The 18,375-nt window shown below is 36.2% G+C and overlaps 1 protein-coding gene across 1 annotated transcript in view; it reads right to left on the bottom strand.

Moving 5' to 3' along the window:
• The window catches only part of LOC309825984 (rab GTPase-activating protein 1-like), a 655,950-nt gene that overhangs the window by 569,191 nt on the left and 68,384 nt on the right, over nucleotides 1-18,375 (bottom strand). The window contains exons 4-7 of the mRNA XM_082659907.1: nucleotides 13,600-13,810; nucleotides 10,286-10,460; nucleotides 2,229-2,386; nucleotides 854-964 (exon numbers count right to left, since the gene is read on the bottom strand). Coding sequence (XP_082516033.1) covers nucleotides 854-964; nucleotides 2,229-2,386; nucleotides 10,286-10,460; nucleotides 13,600-13,810 — 655 coding nt within the window. The remainder of the gene's footprint in view (nucleotides 1-853; nucleotides 965-2,228; nucleotides 2,387-10,285; nucleotides 10,461-13,599; nucleotides 13,811-18,375) is intronic.

The following is an 18,375-nucleotide window of genomic DNA, read 5'->3' as shown; positions in this document are numbered from 1 at the left end:
GTTGATACAAATAATGTGGTTAAATAAGAGATATTCGTATCCCTATTTTTAGGAAATACACATTTCCTAAGGAAGTAGATAGGGATAAAACACCATGATGTATGTAACTTACTCTTAAATTGTTTAGAAAAACAAGCACGTGTGTGCGCGTGTGTGCCGGGGTGGAGGGAGGGAGAGAAAGACTGAGACACAGAGAGAGAGAGAGAGATTGAGAAAGTGGGTGCAAAGCAAATGGGGTAAAATGTTATTAATAAGTGATTCTGAGTAAAGAGCATGCAGGTATTCTCTGTACTAGGTTTTTTTTTCTTTTTTTTTAAGTCTTCTGTAAGTTTGAAATTACCTCTAAATAAAAAGATTAAAATATTGCTATGTCTACTGCTAACAGAAAAATTAAAATATAGACGTAAATATATAAACGCATGCAGACACACGTGTGTGTATATATGTGCATGTGTGTTTATATATTTTAAAGATGTATCTCTTAAAAATTCTGATATCTCAGTAACTTAATGGACTTTTTAATAATCAAAATGAATGAGAAGTTATTTGTCCTATATGTAAATACGGGAGAGACGGAAAAAGCCCAAATAGGGTAGAAGCAGTTATTACTGATAAAACAAAGCCATTTCATGTTTATTTCCCCCATCAATTGACATTTTCAATGAACCAGTTATATCTAACTTATTTAAGTGGGGAAAGCATTAGGTTTCTCATTCTCATTTTTAAATGGAGAAACTGAAGCATGGTGAAAAGCCACAGTAAGTAATACAGCTGAGATTCAATAGTATGTCTCTTGAAACACAGTAACAATGTCAATACAAGTTTTGGTAGCATTTAGGAGCAAGCTGCTTACCTTTCAATAGCTAATTCTTTGTTAGAAAGCTGCTGCACTGTAATCACAACCTTCTTCTCTATTCCTTGTTTTAATTTGAAATAAAATTTATCTCTATCCTTAGGCACAGGACTGAAATATGCAAAAAGAAGAGGAATTAACAATAATTAAAAACAATAAAAAAGATCTCTCTTTCAAGGTTAGAATGAGCCAACAAACTATTTAAGCAACAACACCCTTATTCTTAAGATATCCTAACTCTCATCTTGCCACAGAGTAACTACAAACTTTACAGTCAGCAAAACAGAGTTGTTATTAATTTTTAAACTGGGTTTACAAGAGCCTTATAATTTATCCCTAACGAGATTAAAAACAAAACTTTTTAAACGACATCATTTCAAATTTTAGTTTTTAAATTTTAACACATTTAGGAACATGGTTTATTTAATTACTTTTAAGACTGTCACATTTCTGGTTTAGCTGGTTGCATGAATGCCTTTAACACAGTGAAACCCAAGGCAAAAATTGAGAAGAAGAGCTTACTTTTAAACATCTAGAGTTTGAGATGACTGTGACAAATCCAAGTAAATATAAATAAAAGATGAACAAAGAGGTACAGATCAGGGCAAGTTAAATTCTAGCCTGGGCCAGACTGACAATTCTCAAGAATTAGTTCATTAAAACAGTAAGTGTCTAAAAGAAACAAAACAAAAACAGTTTAGTGTCTAAAATATAGGTTGCCTTATCTGAAAAGGAAAAATACCTTTAGCAACTTATTTGACCTAAGACTCAATTTCTGTATCTGTAAAAAACAGGTAAAATACCTACCTAACAATTATGGTTAGAAACAAAGGCAAAGTAAAGGCCCATAACTGATCATTAAAGAGTATAACTGTTTCCTATTATCTGCCTATTTTTGAACTAAAGAAGAACATTCCAAATACACAGCAGAAGGAAATGGTTAATTAAATGATGGTCAAACCATACAATATACTACTGGTAAACATTAAAAATGATTTTAAGAATATTTTAATTGAAAAATTCTTATATCATCAAGTTAAAAAAACTATATATATATACACACAACTGTATAAAAATACACCCTAGAAATCAAATATTAAAAGTGATTGTGGCTGACAAAACCATAGCTTTTTATTCCAATTTTATTATTTTACTAAATTTTCTACAGTAAATATCAGTATTTTAAAATATTAAGAAAATAATTTACATAAAATATCTGAAAAGCATGACAAAAGTGAACCATGCATTCACCAGTGAAATATTTCTTTATCATCCTAAAGCTTTATACCAACATTGCATATTCTGGAAACTTTAAATTAGCCAATATTATATTTCAGACACAATACCAATTTTTAATCTTTCCAAACAACCTCACCTAAAGTTTCCTTTTCCATCATCTTCTTTTACCTCCAAGGAGACACTGAAGGTAAATACATCACTGTCAGGGGTAGGAATAACTGAGTCTTTAACATCAGATACTTGTCTAGAAGACCGTTTGAAAGCTGTACAGAAACTATACAAAATTCTGCTTACCTAAAAGAATAAAAATGGAAACAATATTAGACAAAGATTTAACTGCATTTTGATAAAATTCTTTCCTAATTCTTGAATCTATAATTTCCCATGGTCACAATGCTCTTTAGCAGATAAAGTAGATATAGTCTAAGCATATACACACACACACACAGAGTTTGTAATATACAGTGTGTATATATACATAGTATAAGCATATATACACACAAACAGTTGACCCCTAAACAACATGGGTTTGAACTGCACGGGTCCCCTTATATGCAGATTTTTTTCAACAGTAAATACTACAGTAGTATACAAGCCATGGTTGGTTGAAGTGGCAGATGCAGAAGAGTGGATAAGGAGGAACCGCTCATATGGAAGGCCAACTATAAATTATACATGAATTTTTGACTGCACAGAGGGTCAGCGCCCCTACGACATGCCACCCCCCAGCCCCAGCGCACTGTTCAAGGGTTAACTGTAGTTTGCTTCTTTCAATCTGGCATTTAAACACCAAAATAAAGACATTTAATTTAAAGTCACAAAAGAAGCTGTATGTATGTATAGATGTTTCTATGACCCCTAAGATACTATATTGCAATGAATGAAGCCTAAGATAATTACTAGAATGATACTGGCATCTAAACCTTCCCAATGAACACACACAAACAAGGTTTTAGCCCAAGGTGTCAATCTCTCTTTTCACTTCTCTCAGCTTCAGTGGGCTAGATCCTGAGGCATAGAATAAATACTGTTTTTTTGCAAAAAGAAAACATGGTAGCATGATTTAAAGAGCTTCCAGTATTGTTACTCAATGTTGTTGTTGTATAAATGTGTCATAGAATGAATGAATCCTGAACTGTTCTTATCTAATTTATTAGTATTAAGCCACCCTGGTGACTTTATATACACACACATACATAAATATATGTATGTGTGTATATATATGGATGGCTTTTACTCCTCCCCTAAAGTGGAGGAGTACTCTACATCCCACACTCTTCCAGACGGTATTATCTTCCTTGGTTCCAAAAGAAGCATCATATACCATCTCAAACTTGTCTGCTTCAAACACAAAAGAACTTCCAAATCTCTCAGGCCCCTCATGGGTTGAACAAATAAAAACAAGATGAAATAAGAAGGGTTTGAACAAAGTTCATATTTTCAAAATCTCACACTGGGAGGTACTAGTAAAGAAACTTCTCTGAATATGAAATCCTTCACTTTAGATAAAGTGAATTCAAATTATTCTTTGTATTAATCTAGGATTATAATATTTTATAATTTGCTTGAAATAAGAGCACTCTCATTAACAGTAGAATTTCTTCAAGTATGGGGGTCTTTCCTCAATATTCTATTTTATTATATTCATACATTCTACCTTTTCTCACACATACATACTCTAACACATTCAATGGTCCTCAAACTTCCAATGGCCACACTTACATCCAGTAATCAATGATTACCCTAAACTGCCTTTTCAGTGCCAAATCAATAGTTTTCTAAATTAACTGACTTACACAGGTTAACTGTATAAGAATGCTGCCTGCCAGCCTAAAGTTCAACTTCAATCAATAGCATCATATTTGTATCACTGCATTCGTAAATATTTTAATATGTTAAAGTTATCTCATTATAATTTTACATAAATGAGTAACAACAAAGCAGCAAAGGATTCATATTAATAACTGTAGACCTCAAATCTTATACAATTAAGACAATTATAAGTTTACTCATTCATTCAACCAATACTTTTTGAGTGCCTTCTGTGTACTAAGTATTATTCTAGGAGAGAGGGATACAGCTGTGTACATGGAGCTTTCATTTCGCACATGTAAGTTGAATGTGCTTGGGGTGAATGGGAGGAATCATTAGGTAAGGCAAAAACAGATATGTTTAGCCTCAACTGGATCCTTATTGGACTTAGCTCAATAATTTAAATGTTATAGAGGAAAACAGAATCAAAGAACATGCTAGAAATAAGTCACTGAAGATTATGCCTACAAGGTAAAGCGTAAACAGGGACTTTAAACTATTTTCAGTACTTTGAGTACTGCCTACTTCCTAACTCCAAATAAAATGTGACGTCTCTTATTTACATTTTATGTGTATTTAAGAAAACATTTTTAAGCATATTTTTAAGAAAACATTATATGTGAAAACAGAATACCTGTACTTAGTTTTTGATACATTAGTAAAGTTAAACCCCAACCCTATTTATTATTTTTTCTTCTCTCCTATATTCTTCTATTTCATTTTCTTTGTATCAGAGCTGTCCACAAGCCTACACATCATGCCACACCAAAAAAAAAAGTCAAAGAACTTGGCGAATTCTAAAGTAGATGGGCAAGGCTCAGGAATGTCTTTTGAAAAAGGCTAAGCGTATGGGGCTGAGCCAGAGTGGTAGAGAATGATGGGGGGGAAATCAGCCTACACCTTTCTCTCTTCTTGGAGGAAGGACACAACAGTACCTTAACAGCAATCAAACTGCATTTAATCCTGACCAGTCTTAGAAGTTGCTATTTCCAACAACAAGGTTAAAATCATTTGTGACTTCTAAAGTCTGTGAATAAGCTGGAATGATGATCCAAGAATTGGTAAGGTAGAGTAGCTTCAAAAACGATGATTATCAATGTCTATAGTTATTGGAACAAATTGGGTAACCAATTTCATCATGAAAAAATTTAAAACATAATACCATGGAAAACATTTCTATACACGTCACAATATTAAATACACACACAAACACACACGCCCACACAATAATCTAGAACAGGCATCTTCTTTGCAGAAGTCAAAGGTTTATTGACAAATAATACAGTACAATTTTTCCCCAGAGGCAGTACCTACCTACAGAAAGCATTAGTTAAACACAAAACTATCTCTTGGAGTTGTTGTTGTTTTTGAAGAGGTGGGCAGGAGGACACGTGTAGATATGTGGAAAGGAGACAAACCAAAATCTTAATTCTGAGGGAATTCTGAGTAACTTTTATTTTCTTTTGTATTTCAGTAAATTCCAAATTCTCAATTATTACACATTAACAGTCCAAGAAATGCTATTAAATGAAATGTTTACTTAAAATAAGTAGTACAGGGGGACTTCCCTGGTGGTCCAGTGGTTAAGAATCCACCTTCCAATGCAGGGGACGCAGGTTTGACCCCTGGTCAGGGAACTAAGATCCCACATGCAGAGGGGCAACTAAGCCTGTGCACTCTAGAGCCTGCACCACAACTAGACAGCCTGCATGCCACAACTACTGAGCCTGCGTGTCGCAACTAGAGAGAAGCCCGCACGCCACAACAAAGAGCCCGCACACCACAACAAAAGATCCCATGTGCCGCCTGTTGGTGGGAATGTAAATTGATACAGCCACTGTGGAGAACAGTATGGAGGTTCCTTAAAAAACTACAAATAGAACTACCATATGACCCAGCAATCCCACTACTGGGCATATACCCTGAGAAAACCATAATTCAAAAACAGTCATGTACCAAAATGTTTATTGCAGCTCTATTTACAATAGCCCGGAGATGGAAACAACCTAAGTGTCCATCACTGGATGAATGGATAAAGAAGATGTGGCACATATATACAATGGAATATTACTCAGCCATAAAAAGAAATGCAATTGAGCTATTTGTTATGAGGTGGATAGACCTAGAGTCTGTCATACAGAGCGAAGTCAGTCAGAAAGAGAAAGACAAATACCATATGCTAACACATATATATGGAATTTAAGCAAAAAAAAGGTCACGAAGAACCTAGCGGTAAGACAGGAATAAAGACACAGACCTACTAGAGAATGGACTTGAGGATATGGGGAGGGGGAAGGGTAAGCTGTGACAAAGCACGAGAGAGGCATGGACATATATACCCTACCAAACCGCATAGCACAGGGAGATCAGCTCAGTGCTTTGTGATCGCCTGGAGGGGTGGGATAGGGAGGGTGGGAGGGAGGGAGACGCAAGAGGGAAGAGATATGGGGACATATGTATATGTATAACTGATTCACTTTGTTATAAAGCAGAAACTAACACACCATTGTAAAGCAATTATACTCCAATAAAGATGTAAAAAAATTAAAGTATCTGGGAAGTGACCCCCACATTAAAAAAAAAAAAAAAAATCCCATGTGCCGCAACTAAGACCCGACCCAGCCAAATAAATAAATAAATGAAATATTAAAAAATAAATAAAAAATAAAATAACATAGCAAACTCTTCTAAGATAAAGCCTTTTCACTAATATTGGTGAAAAAGGAGCAACTCTTTTAAAAACATTTATCAAGAAAATGTTCACCCAAAAAAGTAAATGTAGAAAAGTTACCCTATAAAAGATACCCAGAAAAATATGTGTTAAAATTTTAAAAACAACTTGCTCAAATATATTACTAATTGAAAGGAGCTAAAACAAAAGGCAATCATACAAGAACTTTTTTAATTACAAAAATCAATTTATTTGAGAAAAACAATATAACTTCTAAATTAATTTCCAAAATAAGGCATTTTGCTAAAATACCATCTCAATAAATATATGTTTAGCAATAATATTTTCTCATACAAGGAATTAGGTTTTCTTTTATATAGTAGTGTACCAGCAACCCTAAGAAAAACCAATGCATTAAGAGTAAAGATGTTCCTAATGATACCCTTGGTATTATGAAATACCTCTGAATGCCTGTAACACCAGCTGATAAAAACCTGCTTCTAAAACACAACACTGAGAATTGATAATAATGGTAAGTATGTCATAACATACAAACAGCAAAATCTGTTTTGAAGAAAATGGTTACACTGAGTAGTAGAAATAAATTCTTAAAGAAAGTCAACTAATTATCTTTAAAAGCAGTTTTGTGTAATATATTCATAAAGATGCAACAAGAATAGATGCCTCTCTGGCTTTTTGCACTGTGCTTTCTGATACTCTGCTCTGTCCGTAATTCTTCAGCAGAACTCTAGCACATCATTCTCCCTGTACAAAGATCATCAGCATCAAGATACTTCTGGCTGGATTCCCCAACTCTTTTGCCATAGATAATTGAGATCCACTCCAGCAGAGTCCCACAGAAGAACAGCCAAGGCAATAAGTCAAATGTGTCCTAACCCTTCTGTGGGAACCCCTAATCCTTGTGTCACAGGTCCAACAAAGCCATCACCCTCACTGGGCTTCCCCTCTACCACTGCTGGTGTCTGCTGCTTGTGGCATATTATGGTGAAATAAGAGCACATCAAAGTGATAACTGGTAGTGGCAGCCATGCTGCTACTCCCTCTTGAGAAGATGTCTTCTTGCCTTTAACTGACAAACTTCTTCAAATCTCATCCAGGGACTCTGCAAACAATGGAAAACAAATTAATGCCACTGCTGCATGGTACATATTTAAGCAATAAGAATGTCAGTCATCTGTTCCTGAGCTATCTTTGCCAATTGTCTGTGTCCATTAAGAGGGACCCAAATACTAAGGACTAATGTTGTCCCTTCACCACATAACAAGAAACTTCCAGGAACCAGATAACTAGACAACCAGTAAATGCAACAAAAAGACAAGTAATTATTTTTTGAGGGGAGAGAGGAAGATGTCAGACATTCTATAAAAGGCATGAGTAAAACCCAAAGGTTGCTGGAATGCAAGCTATATGACCGAGAAATGCCTTTATAAAGCATAATTGAAAGGTAAAAATCTATATTTACTTTTTATAATAAAGCAACAGGAAAGCTGTGACTGAAAATTAAATGGGTCTTCAGAGTCATAAACTTCCTTAGGAAACCAGCTTCATCATCTGTTCTCTCAGCCTTTGGATAAGGAAAGGGTAACCATAAAATCTGTCAGCCAAACCAGAGCACTTTTGAGAATAAAATGAAGTGCTTTAATAATATACTTGGACAACAGGCATAAACTAGGACTGATCCAGGCAAAGAGGAGCATAAGGTCACTAGTCTAAATAAATACCATCTATGTTATGGAAATGTCATGAGTATCAAGTAAATGCTTAGCGCAGTGCCAGGCATAAGCCCTATATTTATACCGGGTTGTTATAGAAATGATCTCTCATAATAAAGTTCAATGAAAACTGTCATTTATTTCTCCTTCAAACAATGAATTTTACCACCAATGTCCCAGAATGTAACACTTCGAAAAATTTACTCAAAAAAATTAAATAATAAATGGATATCACTTTATCACAACCTACAATGTACCAAATATCCTCTCCAGAAATACAATTAATCCTATTTAATACTATATCCAAAATGGTCAGGCCAAGAATTCCCCCCCAGTTTTATCCACTGCTTACCCACTGTTAAAGCTCTCAAAAATGACAAATATCCCCCCCATAAACAAGTAGATGCTATAATCCAAAAAGAGAGTTTCATACCATCACAGTTATGAAAAATGCTTGTAACCAGGTGCCTTTCAATTTCCTTCTACAGCAGTGTTTCTGCCTCTCCAAGCAGCAGGTTCTCCAATTCTTCAAAGTTCTCTTTCTTACTGTTGAGCACCAGTTATCCAGAATCCACACAGGTATGCTAAATGACGGTTGCCAACATGAAATGCCAGGTCTCTACCATCTGCTTCCCCACCTCTGTAGTGGAGTTGTAAGGATCAGAAATAGACCCCCCAATTTACAAACACACACACACATTCTTTCAACATATTTATATCCACTGCCTCCTACGTGCCAGGCATACTTGTACTCATTCACTCTACCTATCACACACTTGGCCAAGTAGTCAGTATAGGTATATGTATAGGTATTATGTATGTGTGTGTAGGTATATATACATACACACATTGGGCTGAAATAGATTCAGAACTATATAAAAAACAAACAAAAAGAAACAAATTTGAACTTCTTAAACAGGCATGGTTCTGACAGAGAACTTCTATGTCTGTACATGTTCATTTTAGTGTAAAAAAATTAATCACCAGGGCATAATAACAACTGACATACCCCTCACGCTTAGTATCAGACACACAGAAATCTACATTTCTATGAGTTCCCATGTTGTGGCCAGAAATAAACTCTCAGAACTCCTGTTAATATAATGGTTTATTTATGTTTCATAGTAAAGAGAAAATAGAACAACTGCTACTTTCAGCATTTTCTGCTGACAATTTATATTTCCAAAAGCAAACACACCTGAGACCTTGCCCATCCAAATCCATTTAATAATGCCTTTGAAATGGTTGTATAAGTACTAAAGTTCTAAAAGTGCAAATTATTTTTAATTTGGGGAGAAATCAATAGATACAGAAAAGAAGGCAATTTCTCCATGTATGTAACAGCCATTTGATTCTGAGTCTAAGAATAAACTACCATTTAATAATTGGTAAGAGGAACTCACTGGCATCTTCAAAGGACTACAAGTTGACAACCCTGCTGTATGGGAGCATTTGTATTTATAATTAATACCAGTTCTATAGAGCAAAAGCCAGCCTCTGAATGAATGCACATAATAAATGATCACCAGTGAAAATCACAGACATCTATGAAACAATCTTACTGCAGTATCTAAGTGAAAGGCCCAGCAGAGAAACAGGTATTGTTACAGACATTTTTTAAAGTCACATAGACCAACCAACTTAGGCAAAACAATCAAGAGGGGCAAAAATATTCTTCCTTTCTAAGTCTGAGCAATTACTACCATGGTGGGGTGGGAGGAAAGCTTATCAAGGGGGATTTTTCTGTTACATATGTTAAACTGAGAGAACCACTTTAGTGCACAGTTATCAGATTTAGCTTTCCATATGCGGCTCTATGCCATTATAAATATTAACTTTCTCTTCAGAAAGATACTCCAAATTCATGTAATATGGTATATGGTCATACATACTAAATTATATGACAGTGAAATTAGAGTTTGAAAATATTACCCTAATTCATCTCAATAGCGAATTGCTACAACATATTATACTTACTGCCTCTTTAATTTCACAGGAGAAAACATGTATCTGGAATTCTTCTGAGCCATGGGAACTCTCTGTAAATGCAAAGCAATTGCTCTCTACTGTCCCATCATGTCCACGTGCACAGAATAACACCTTATAAATTGGAAAAGATGCTATCTCCATGTTGTTGGATTGGTCTATGATTCTGCAGAACAGTGATGAAAAATGAGATAAAATATTAACTGTCAAAGAACAAAGGCAAACACTTTTACTATGCCAATAACATACAAAATAACTATCTTAAAATCACAAAAATAAACTGGTACTAATAAAGCAAGAAAACAGTTATCTTCATATTTTTGCTATACACACCCACAAACACACAAATTCTTCAACTTCTTTTGACAATTACTTCATTTTTGTGTCCTATGATCGAATTCATTTACTTTCAAAGCCAAGTATACACTGCCTGGTAAAATCGATGTCACGCATCCCTAAATGCTAGTCTTGTTCTGTTATGGCAAGAGGAATGCCAGTAAAAAATAGCACAGACCATCTCTGGAGAGTTCATTTCTATTTAAAGCAGCACCTGTAAGTTTATCCAAGTCCAGGTCATTCATCGTTCAACAAAGACTTCTCTTACCCTTAAAAAGGTCAGAGTGGTTCCAAAGATAAACTTAACAATGGAATTTAAGAGGTAAAAGGAGTTTGTGGGACTTAGGAGCAAATATTTCTCTGACTTTCCCTGTACAAATCCTAAGCCCTAGTTTGATCCAAAACCTCAAGACCACCTCAGGATCTCAAATTGTAGAACTGAGGGGGACCTACTAGGAATAGAGAGGCAAATCAAAACACTAAGTCTTTGTTAAGGTATGTTTGGCACTTTGAAACTCAATAGGTACAAACATCAAAATGCCTTTTACTGTTAAGAGATATCATACAAACAATATACCTACAAAACGCTTTCCTGAAAAAGTCAAAGCATTTTTACCAAAACCTTGTAAATTTATATTGCTATTATTTTGGTGCTTAGAACTTTTCTCACATTCTAAACTTCAGAGAATGAGGCAAATCAGAAAGGGTTTGGAAAAGATTAAATCAGTCTTCAGAGAATAGTATAGGTTCAACACATTCAACCTAATTTCCCAGACCTGGTTCATTTATTTGTTCATTCAGCAAATGTTTAGTAAAAACCTGCTATGGACCAATACTGCTCTAGACAGTACTATCAGACAGAAGCTGTAGCAGGAAAAAATACCAATAACCTGCCCCCATGGAACTTATATTCTAGTGAGGAAGACAGACAATAAACAAATAAGCAAATAAATATATAATATCAAGTCAAAGAAAAGTTCTATGAAGGAAAAAAGGCCCAGTAAAAAGAAAGAGGGACAGTTATGATATGATCAAAGGAGGATTCTTCTGACAATTTGGCAGTTTCTTACAAAACTAAATATACCCATACTATAGGATCTAGCAATTACACTCCTTGGTGTTTATTCAAATGAGTTAAAAACTTACGTCTACACAAAACCCCGCACACAGATGTTTACAGAAGCTTTATTCATAATCGCCAAAACTTGGATGCAATCAGAATGTCCTTCCATAGGCAAATGGAAAAATAAACTGTGGTACACCCAGACAATAGCATATTATTCAGCACTAAAAAGAAATGAGCTATCAAGCCAGAAAAAGACGTGTAGGAACCTTAAATGCCTATTATTAAGTAAAAGAAGCCAATCTGAAAGGGCTACTTATTACATGATTCTAACTACATAATTTACTGGAAAAGGCAAAACTATGGAGACAGTAAAAAGATCAGTGGTTGCCAGCGGTTGCAGGGAGGGACAGATGATCAGGCAGAAGGCAGGAATTTTCAAACAGTGAAAGTACTCTGTATGATATTCTACTGGTGGATACATGTCATTATATATTTGTCCAAACCCATAGAATGTACAACACCAAGAGTGAACCCTAAGGTAAACTATGGACTTTGGAAAATTATGTCAATGTAGGTTCATCAACTGTAACAAATGTGGGTACTTCCCTGGTACTCCAGTGGTTAAGAATCCGCCTTCCAATGCAGGGGACATGGGTTCGATCCCTGGTCCAGAAACTAAGATCCCACATGCCGTGGGGCAACTAAGCCAGCGTGCCACAACTACAAAGCCCACATGTGCACTCTGGAGTCCGCGCACCACAACTACAGAGCCCACACGCTCTGGAGTCCGTGCACCACAACTAGAGAGCCCGCGCGCCGCAACAAAGAGCCCACGCGCCTCAACGAAAGATCCCATGTGCCGCAACTAAGATCCAACGCAGTCAAAAATAAATAAACAATTTTAAAATAAATTAAAAATTGTAACAAATGTACCATGTGGAAGAGGATGTTGATGGTGAGAGGTGTGTTTGGGGGAGGTGGAGGGATGCACATCTGGGATATGGGAAATCTCTGTACTTTGTGCTCAATTTTGCTGTGAACCTAAAAGTGATCTAAAAAATAAACCCTTTTAAGAAAAACAGGAAGGAAGAAAAAGAAGCCTTCTTTTGATAAAAAGGTTTCTTGAGGTGAAACCGGAGAGAAGTGAAAAAGCCACTGGAAAACCAAGGAAAGCTTGTTTAGGCAGAGTAAAAAGACTACACAAAAGCCCTAAGGTAGGAATCCTGACTGATAGGCCCTGAGGCAGGATTCATGACTGTGTTTGAGAAAGAGCAAAGAGGCTACTATGACTGGAATGTAGCAAATGAATGAAGTGAATGAATGAATGAAGTAAATGTAGTGAAAGAAGTGAGAGGGCGAAGGAGGGAGGGAAGAGAGGGGAGAAGGGCAGAAGATCAGGTCAAAGCAGATCATCAGGGCCAGACATGGTAAGAATTTCAAATATAATCACAAGTGTGATTGGAGGCTACTGGAGGGCTGAATGTAGGAAAATAACAGTTATCTGATTTACATTTAAAGAAATTCAAGGTTCAGATGACATTAAGTATTATTCCTAGTGAAGCATGTGAGAAAAAGCCATTTTGCTTCTTTCCAGTCTGACGTAAAGAGCTTGAAATCTAGGGATCACTCTAGTTTTCTGAACCACTGTTACATGACAAGGTGAAACACAAATCATAGGTATTTTGACAGTTATAATTGCATTTATAGTATTCTAAGCAAATTTTACAAATGCCCCTTGCAAATAAGGAATACAGTCTAAACCTAAACATGTTTACTTTGCAGGGCTACAGAATAAAAGTGAATTCAGAGTAAGTCCAAGGCCTCACTTATGATAAAATATCATCACCACTACCCAAAAAACCTTCACACATGTCTAAGGGGGTAATAAGGGATTAGAGCTTACCTCACAGAACCTTCCGGAACATTTGGCACATACAGAGTAACAGGAAAGGGGTGCTGACTGGAAGATTTCATAGTTGCCATTGCCCGTAAAGCCTCCACTTCATTACGTGGGGAAGAAACCTTCATACATCCTAAGTAGGTCAGTTTGTTAAATAAAACACTATCTTCTTCAGGTATTCCACTTGGAGAAGATGGTCTGGGTGTAGAAATTTCTGAAGAAAAAAAAAAAAAGAAACACTCAAAAGTTAATATAAAACTTCACAGTATAATTTCATCTATTGCCCAAAAACAAATGAAAAATTGCAAATAAAATTTAGGTCTCTCTGTGTTTTCATTTCTTTTAATGTTTACCCTACATCTTAACTTAGAGTTTTGGAACTGGCCATTTTGTACTTCAGATCTCTCAAAGTATTATCTATGACTTCTTTAGAGGAAAAGAAAAAAAAAATTCTAAGCTTTATATTTTAAAAAATCAAAAATACGGAGTTCAAATGATATAAAACAATAAGGAGAAAAGACTACACTAAAGCCAGTGTGAATTATCCTAAAACGAATGAGAATTAAACAAAACTAAAATCAGTTAAAAGTGTCTCTGGTAAAGATCCTGCATAGCACCAAATTTATTAATCAGCCTAAATTCCTCAGCAAAAGTCAACAATGTTAAAATGTTCAATCTCATACTAATACCAACGAAGTCAAGCTCCTTATTTTTCTCCTTCCTAGCTTGCTGGCTTCTATAAAATATGTAAGTATTTCAATGAAAAATTTTTCCTCAAAATAATTATTTTGATGAATTATCCTATGATTGCTTCCCCAAATTCTTTAAAAAAAAAAAAAATCCACTTTAATTCTAAACACAGCATGCATGTAGCAAAGTCCCAGCTGTGGTTAGAGAGTATTTATCTGCATATATCAGGTAGTATAAAGCTTCCCCTCTGCCACTCTCCCCATCCCCACCTAAAAATCCACATTCAGCTAATCTCCAACTCTTCCCGCTACCCACATCCACGCTGTACAAAATTAAGCAGCCTGTCTCACCCAAACTAGATCCTTGTGACATGCTCTAACTCTCATTAACAGGATTACACTTACAGGATATTAATAAATAATTCACAAAAGCCATTCCCAACCTCCCCACTCCAGCTCCCAAATATTATACTAAATCATGCACCCTTCACCACTTTTTTTCTATTGAAAAACTAAAGCTATTCAAATGAAGTACTTCATCTACCATGTTCTTCAATCACTGAAACATGTTTTTTCCACTTTTGAATCAGTTCAATGTATATATTTCAAAAGGGACATATAAAAAACTACAAATACATTTTAAGGCTGAATACAAACATGTTTAGAATATACATATATACATATATGCATTTTTGTTAATTTAGCAAGTACTTTTGCAAAAACAATTATTTGCAAGATCGTATGGTAAAACTGTGCTTTGGTGACTGATGAACACGGTAGATCAAGTAGTTCAAATTGTCTAACGTATGTGTAACTGGAATTCTACAAAAGAGGAAAAGGTGGGGAAAAAGCTTTCTGAAGAAATAAATGTTTTACAAAATCTGTGTAGCTCACAGATTCATGAAACTCTGTATACCCCAAATACAAAAACAATACATAAATTGATCCAAAAAAGACAGATGACAAAATTGTAGACAAGACCGTTAAAGTAACTATTATAACTATGATAGAGGAATTAAAGAAAAACACCTAACAAAAGGAGAAAAATGGAAGACAGAAAAAAGAACCAAAAGAAATTCTAGAGCTAAAAAAATGCAAGATCTGAAATGAAATATTCCCTGGGTGGATATAACAACTAATTCTAATTTGCATAAGAAAACAAGAATATTAAAGAAGATCCTTGGGATAAAGGAAAATGATACTAGAGGGAAACTGAAGAGCACCAAAAGTTATAAATATGAGGGAACGACTTTTTCCTTGTTGTTTAATTTCTTTAAAATACAGCAGACTGCTGGTCATCCCCATTTGGAAATCTTATTAATCATTATGTCCAAAATTGAATTCATTAGATGTACACTGAACTATCCATGCCTTGAATAACTCTTGAATCCATCCCACTTTTCTTTGGCCCCATAGTCATTACCCAAATTACTACAGCAGTAACCTCCAGTCTTTCTTTCCTCCAATTTATTCTCCACACTGCAGCCACCAAGATCTTCCATAAAGATAAAAGAAAGAAGAACTTCCCTTCCTCCCTCCCTCCCTCTCTCCCTCCCTCTCTCTTTCTTTCATCTTTTTTTTGGCATTTTATTTTATTTAGTTATTTATTTTTATACATAAATAAATTAATTTTTTCACTGTGTTGGGTCTTCGTTGCTGCACGGAGGCTTTCTCTAGTTGCAGTGAGCGGGGGCTGCTCTTCGTTGTGGTGTACTGGCTTCTCATGGCGGTGGCTTCTCTTGTTGCAGAACACCGGCTCTAGACCTGCGGGGTTCAGTAGTTGTGGCTCACAGGCTCAGTAGTTGTGGTTCACAGGCTCTAGAGCACAGGCTCAGTAGTTGTGGTGCATGGGCTTAGTCGCTCCGCGGCATGTGGGATCTTCCAGGACCAGGGCTCGAACCCGTGTCCCCTGCATTGGCAGGCGGATTCTTAACCACTGCGCCACCAGGGAAGCCCAGGATATTTTTTTTTTTTTTAAAGCAAGTAACAACAGACAGATTGGAGAGAGGTCAAAACTTGAAGAACTACCAGTGTAGTACTGAATTCCTTTTTACATTTTTTCATCCTTTATATCCCACATTTGACCTATGGGCCGCCCAAGTTGCAGAACTGTGCAGTGAGCAACAAAACTGTGAGAGAAATCCTATTTTTCTGGCCAAAGGACAGAAAAAAAAGAGTCCCTGTAAACCAGAGAACGTTTGGGGAATTATAACTTTTTTTTCTCTCCCTCTCTTTTTTCTCTCCCAGTTCTACCACAAGGCCAGCCCCAGTGTTGGAGCTGCACCACTATGTGGGAAGTGGGGCTGGGGGGAAAGGATGGAGTGCCGTAGCATATGCAACTCGAAGAAAAGGAACCTCTCAGTGGTTAGAACACCCAAACAAACGGGCTTGGCTCTTGTGGTTCAAAAAGGAAAAGGAAACCTCTGCTATTTTTTTTCTTTCTTTTCCCTCACCACTCTGTCCTGACGTGAGAAATCTGTCTTTCTACGCAAGAGAAGAAGGAAAATGGGCCCCAAGAAGCCAGAGAGTATGGGGGAAATTCTGAGGAGGAGAGTTGGAGAAGGTAATCCCCTAATTTTGTGTATGAACTAACACAAGTCTTGGGTTCACCACCATGCTATACATGTGTGGAACAGACCAAAGAAGCATAGCAAAGGTTTTGGAATTGATTGACTTTGGAACCAGAAAGCAAGATCGAACTTGCAGTCTGGATGTAACCAAGTGGACTGCCTGCTAAAATAAAACAAAATCAACATTCTTCAGAGGATTTTATCTGGAAACAGAATCTCAAAACGTAAGTTTCAGAAAGTCTGGAAAACAATTCAGTTACTCAACTAACAAAAAAAACAAAAAACAAAAATAGAAAAAGGTGACCAATTGTCAAGGGAAAAGCAATCAACAGATACCAATCCCAAAATGATGCAGTTGCTGGAATTATCAAAGACTTTAAAATTGGTATTATAACCATGCTCTATGACATAAAGGTGAACAAACCTGGAATGAGTGAAAATATTAAAATCCATGGCAGAGGAACAGAAAATGTAAAAAGGTGAATTTTAGACCAGAAAAATAGAATATCTAAAATTAAAAATTCACTGGATGGGCTCAAAAGAAAGGAGATAACAGAATAGTGAGCCAGTAAACGGGAATACAGATCAACAGAAATTTTCTAAACTAAAGAAAGGAGAAAAGAAAAAGATTGGAAAACAATGAAAAGAGCCTTAGGAATTGCAGGACAATATGAAAATATCTAATAGTTTTGTTGTCTGAGTCACAGGAAAAGAAAAAGACTATGCACAAAAAAATTTTCTAAAAAATGTCTGAGGGCTTCCCTGGTGGCGCAGTGGTTGAGAGTCCGCCTGCTGATGCAGGGGACACAGGTTCATGCTCTGGTCCGGGAAGATCCCACATGCCGCAGAGCGGCTGGGCCCGTGAGCCATGGCCGCTGAGCCTGCGCGTCCAGAGCCTGTGCTCCGCAACGGGAGAGGCCACAAGTGAGAGGCCCACATACCGCAAAAAAAAAAAAAAAAAAAAAAAAAAAGGTCTGAAAACTTCTTAAATTTCATAAAAGATATAAATTTACAGATTCAAGAATCTCAGTGAACACCAACAAAGATAAATTCAAAGAAAACCACACCCATATAACCAAACTGCTGGAAAACAAAAATATTGAAAAAAATATTGAAAGTAGACAAACAGCATGTTACAAATAAGGGAACAAATAAGTGATTCAAATGACTGCAGATTTCTCATCAGAAATGATAGAGAAGACAGCAGGACAACATCTTTAGAGTATTCAAAGAACATTGCTCCATAGAAATCCAGGGGTTAGGTATGTCAATGGAGGTAAAGGGCCTACACCCTGCCCCATGCCCTTTGGGTTTTTTTTGGTTTTTTTTGGCCGAGCCACACGCTATGCAGGATCTTAGTTCCCTGACCAGGGATCAAACCGTGCCCCCTGCAGTGGAAGCACGGACTCTTAACCACTGGACCACCAGAGAAGTCCCCCCATGCCCATTTAAAGTAATATGTTATAATTACTGGGCTTTGACCTAAAACTGTATGTGATTTTATTCTGAGGTTCAAGATT

This window comes from Grampus griseus (assembly GCF_964374135.1).
Source record: "Grampus griseus genome assembly, chromosome: 1".
Taxonomy (NCBI): Eukaryota; Metazoa; Chordata; class Mammalia; order Artiodactyla; family Delphinidae; genus Grampus; species Grampus griseus.
Note: the sequence above shows the minus strand (reverse complement) of the source record. Positions and strands in the feature narration are given on the sequence as shown.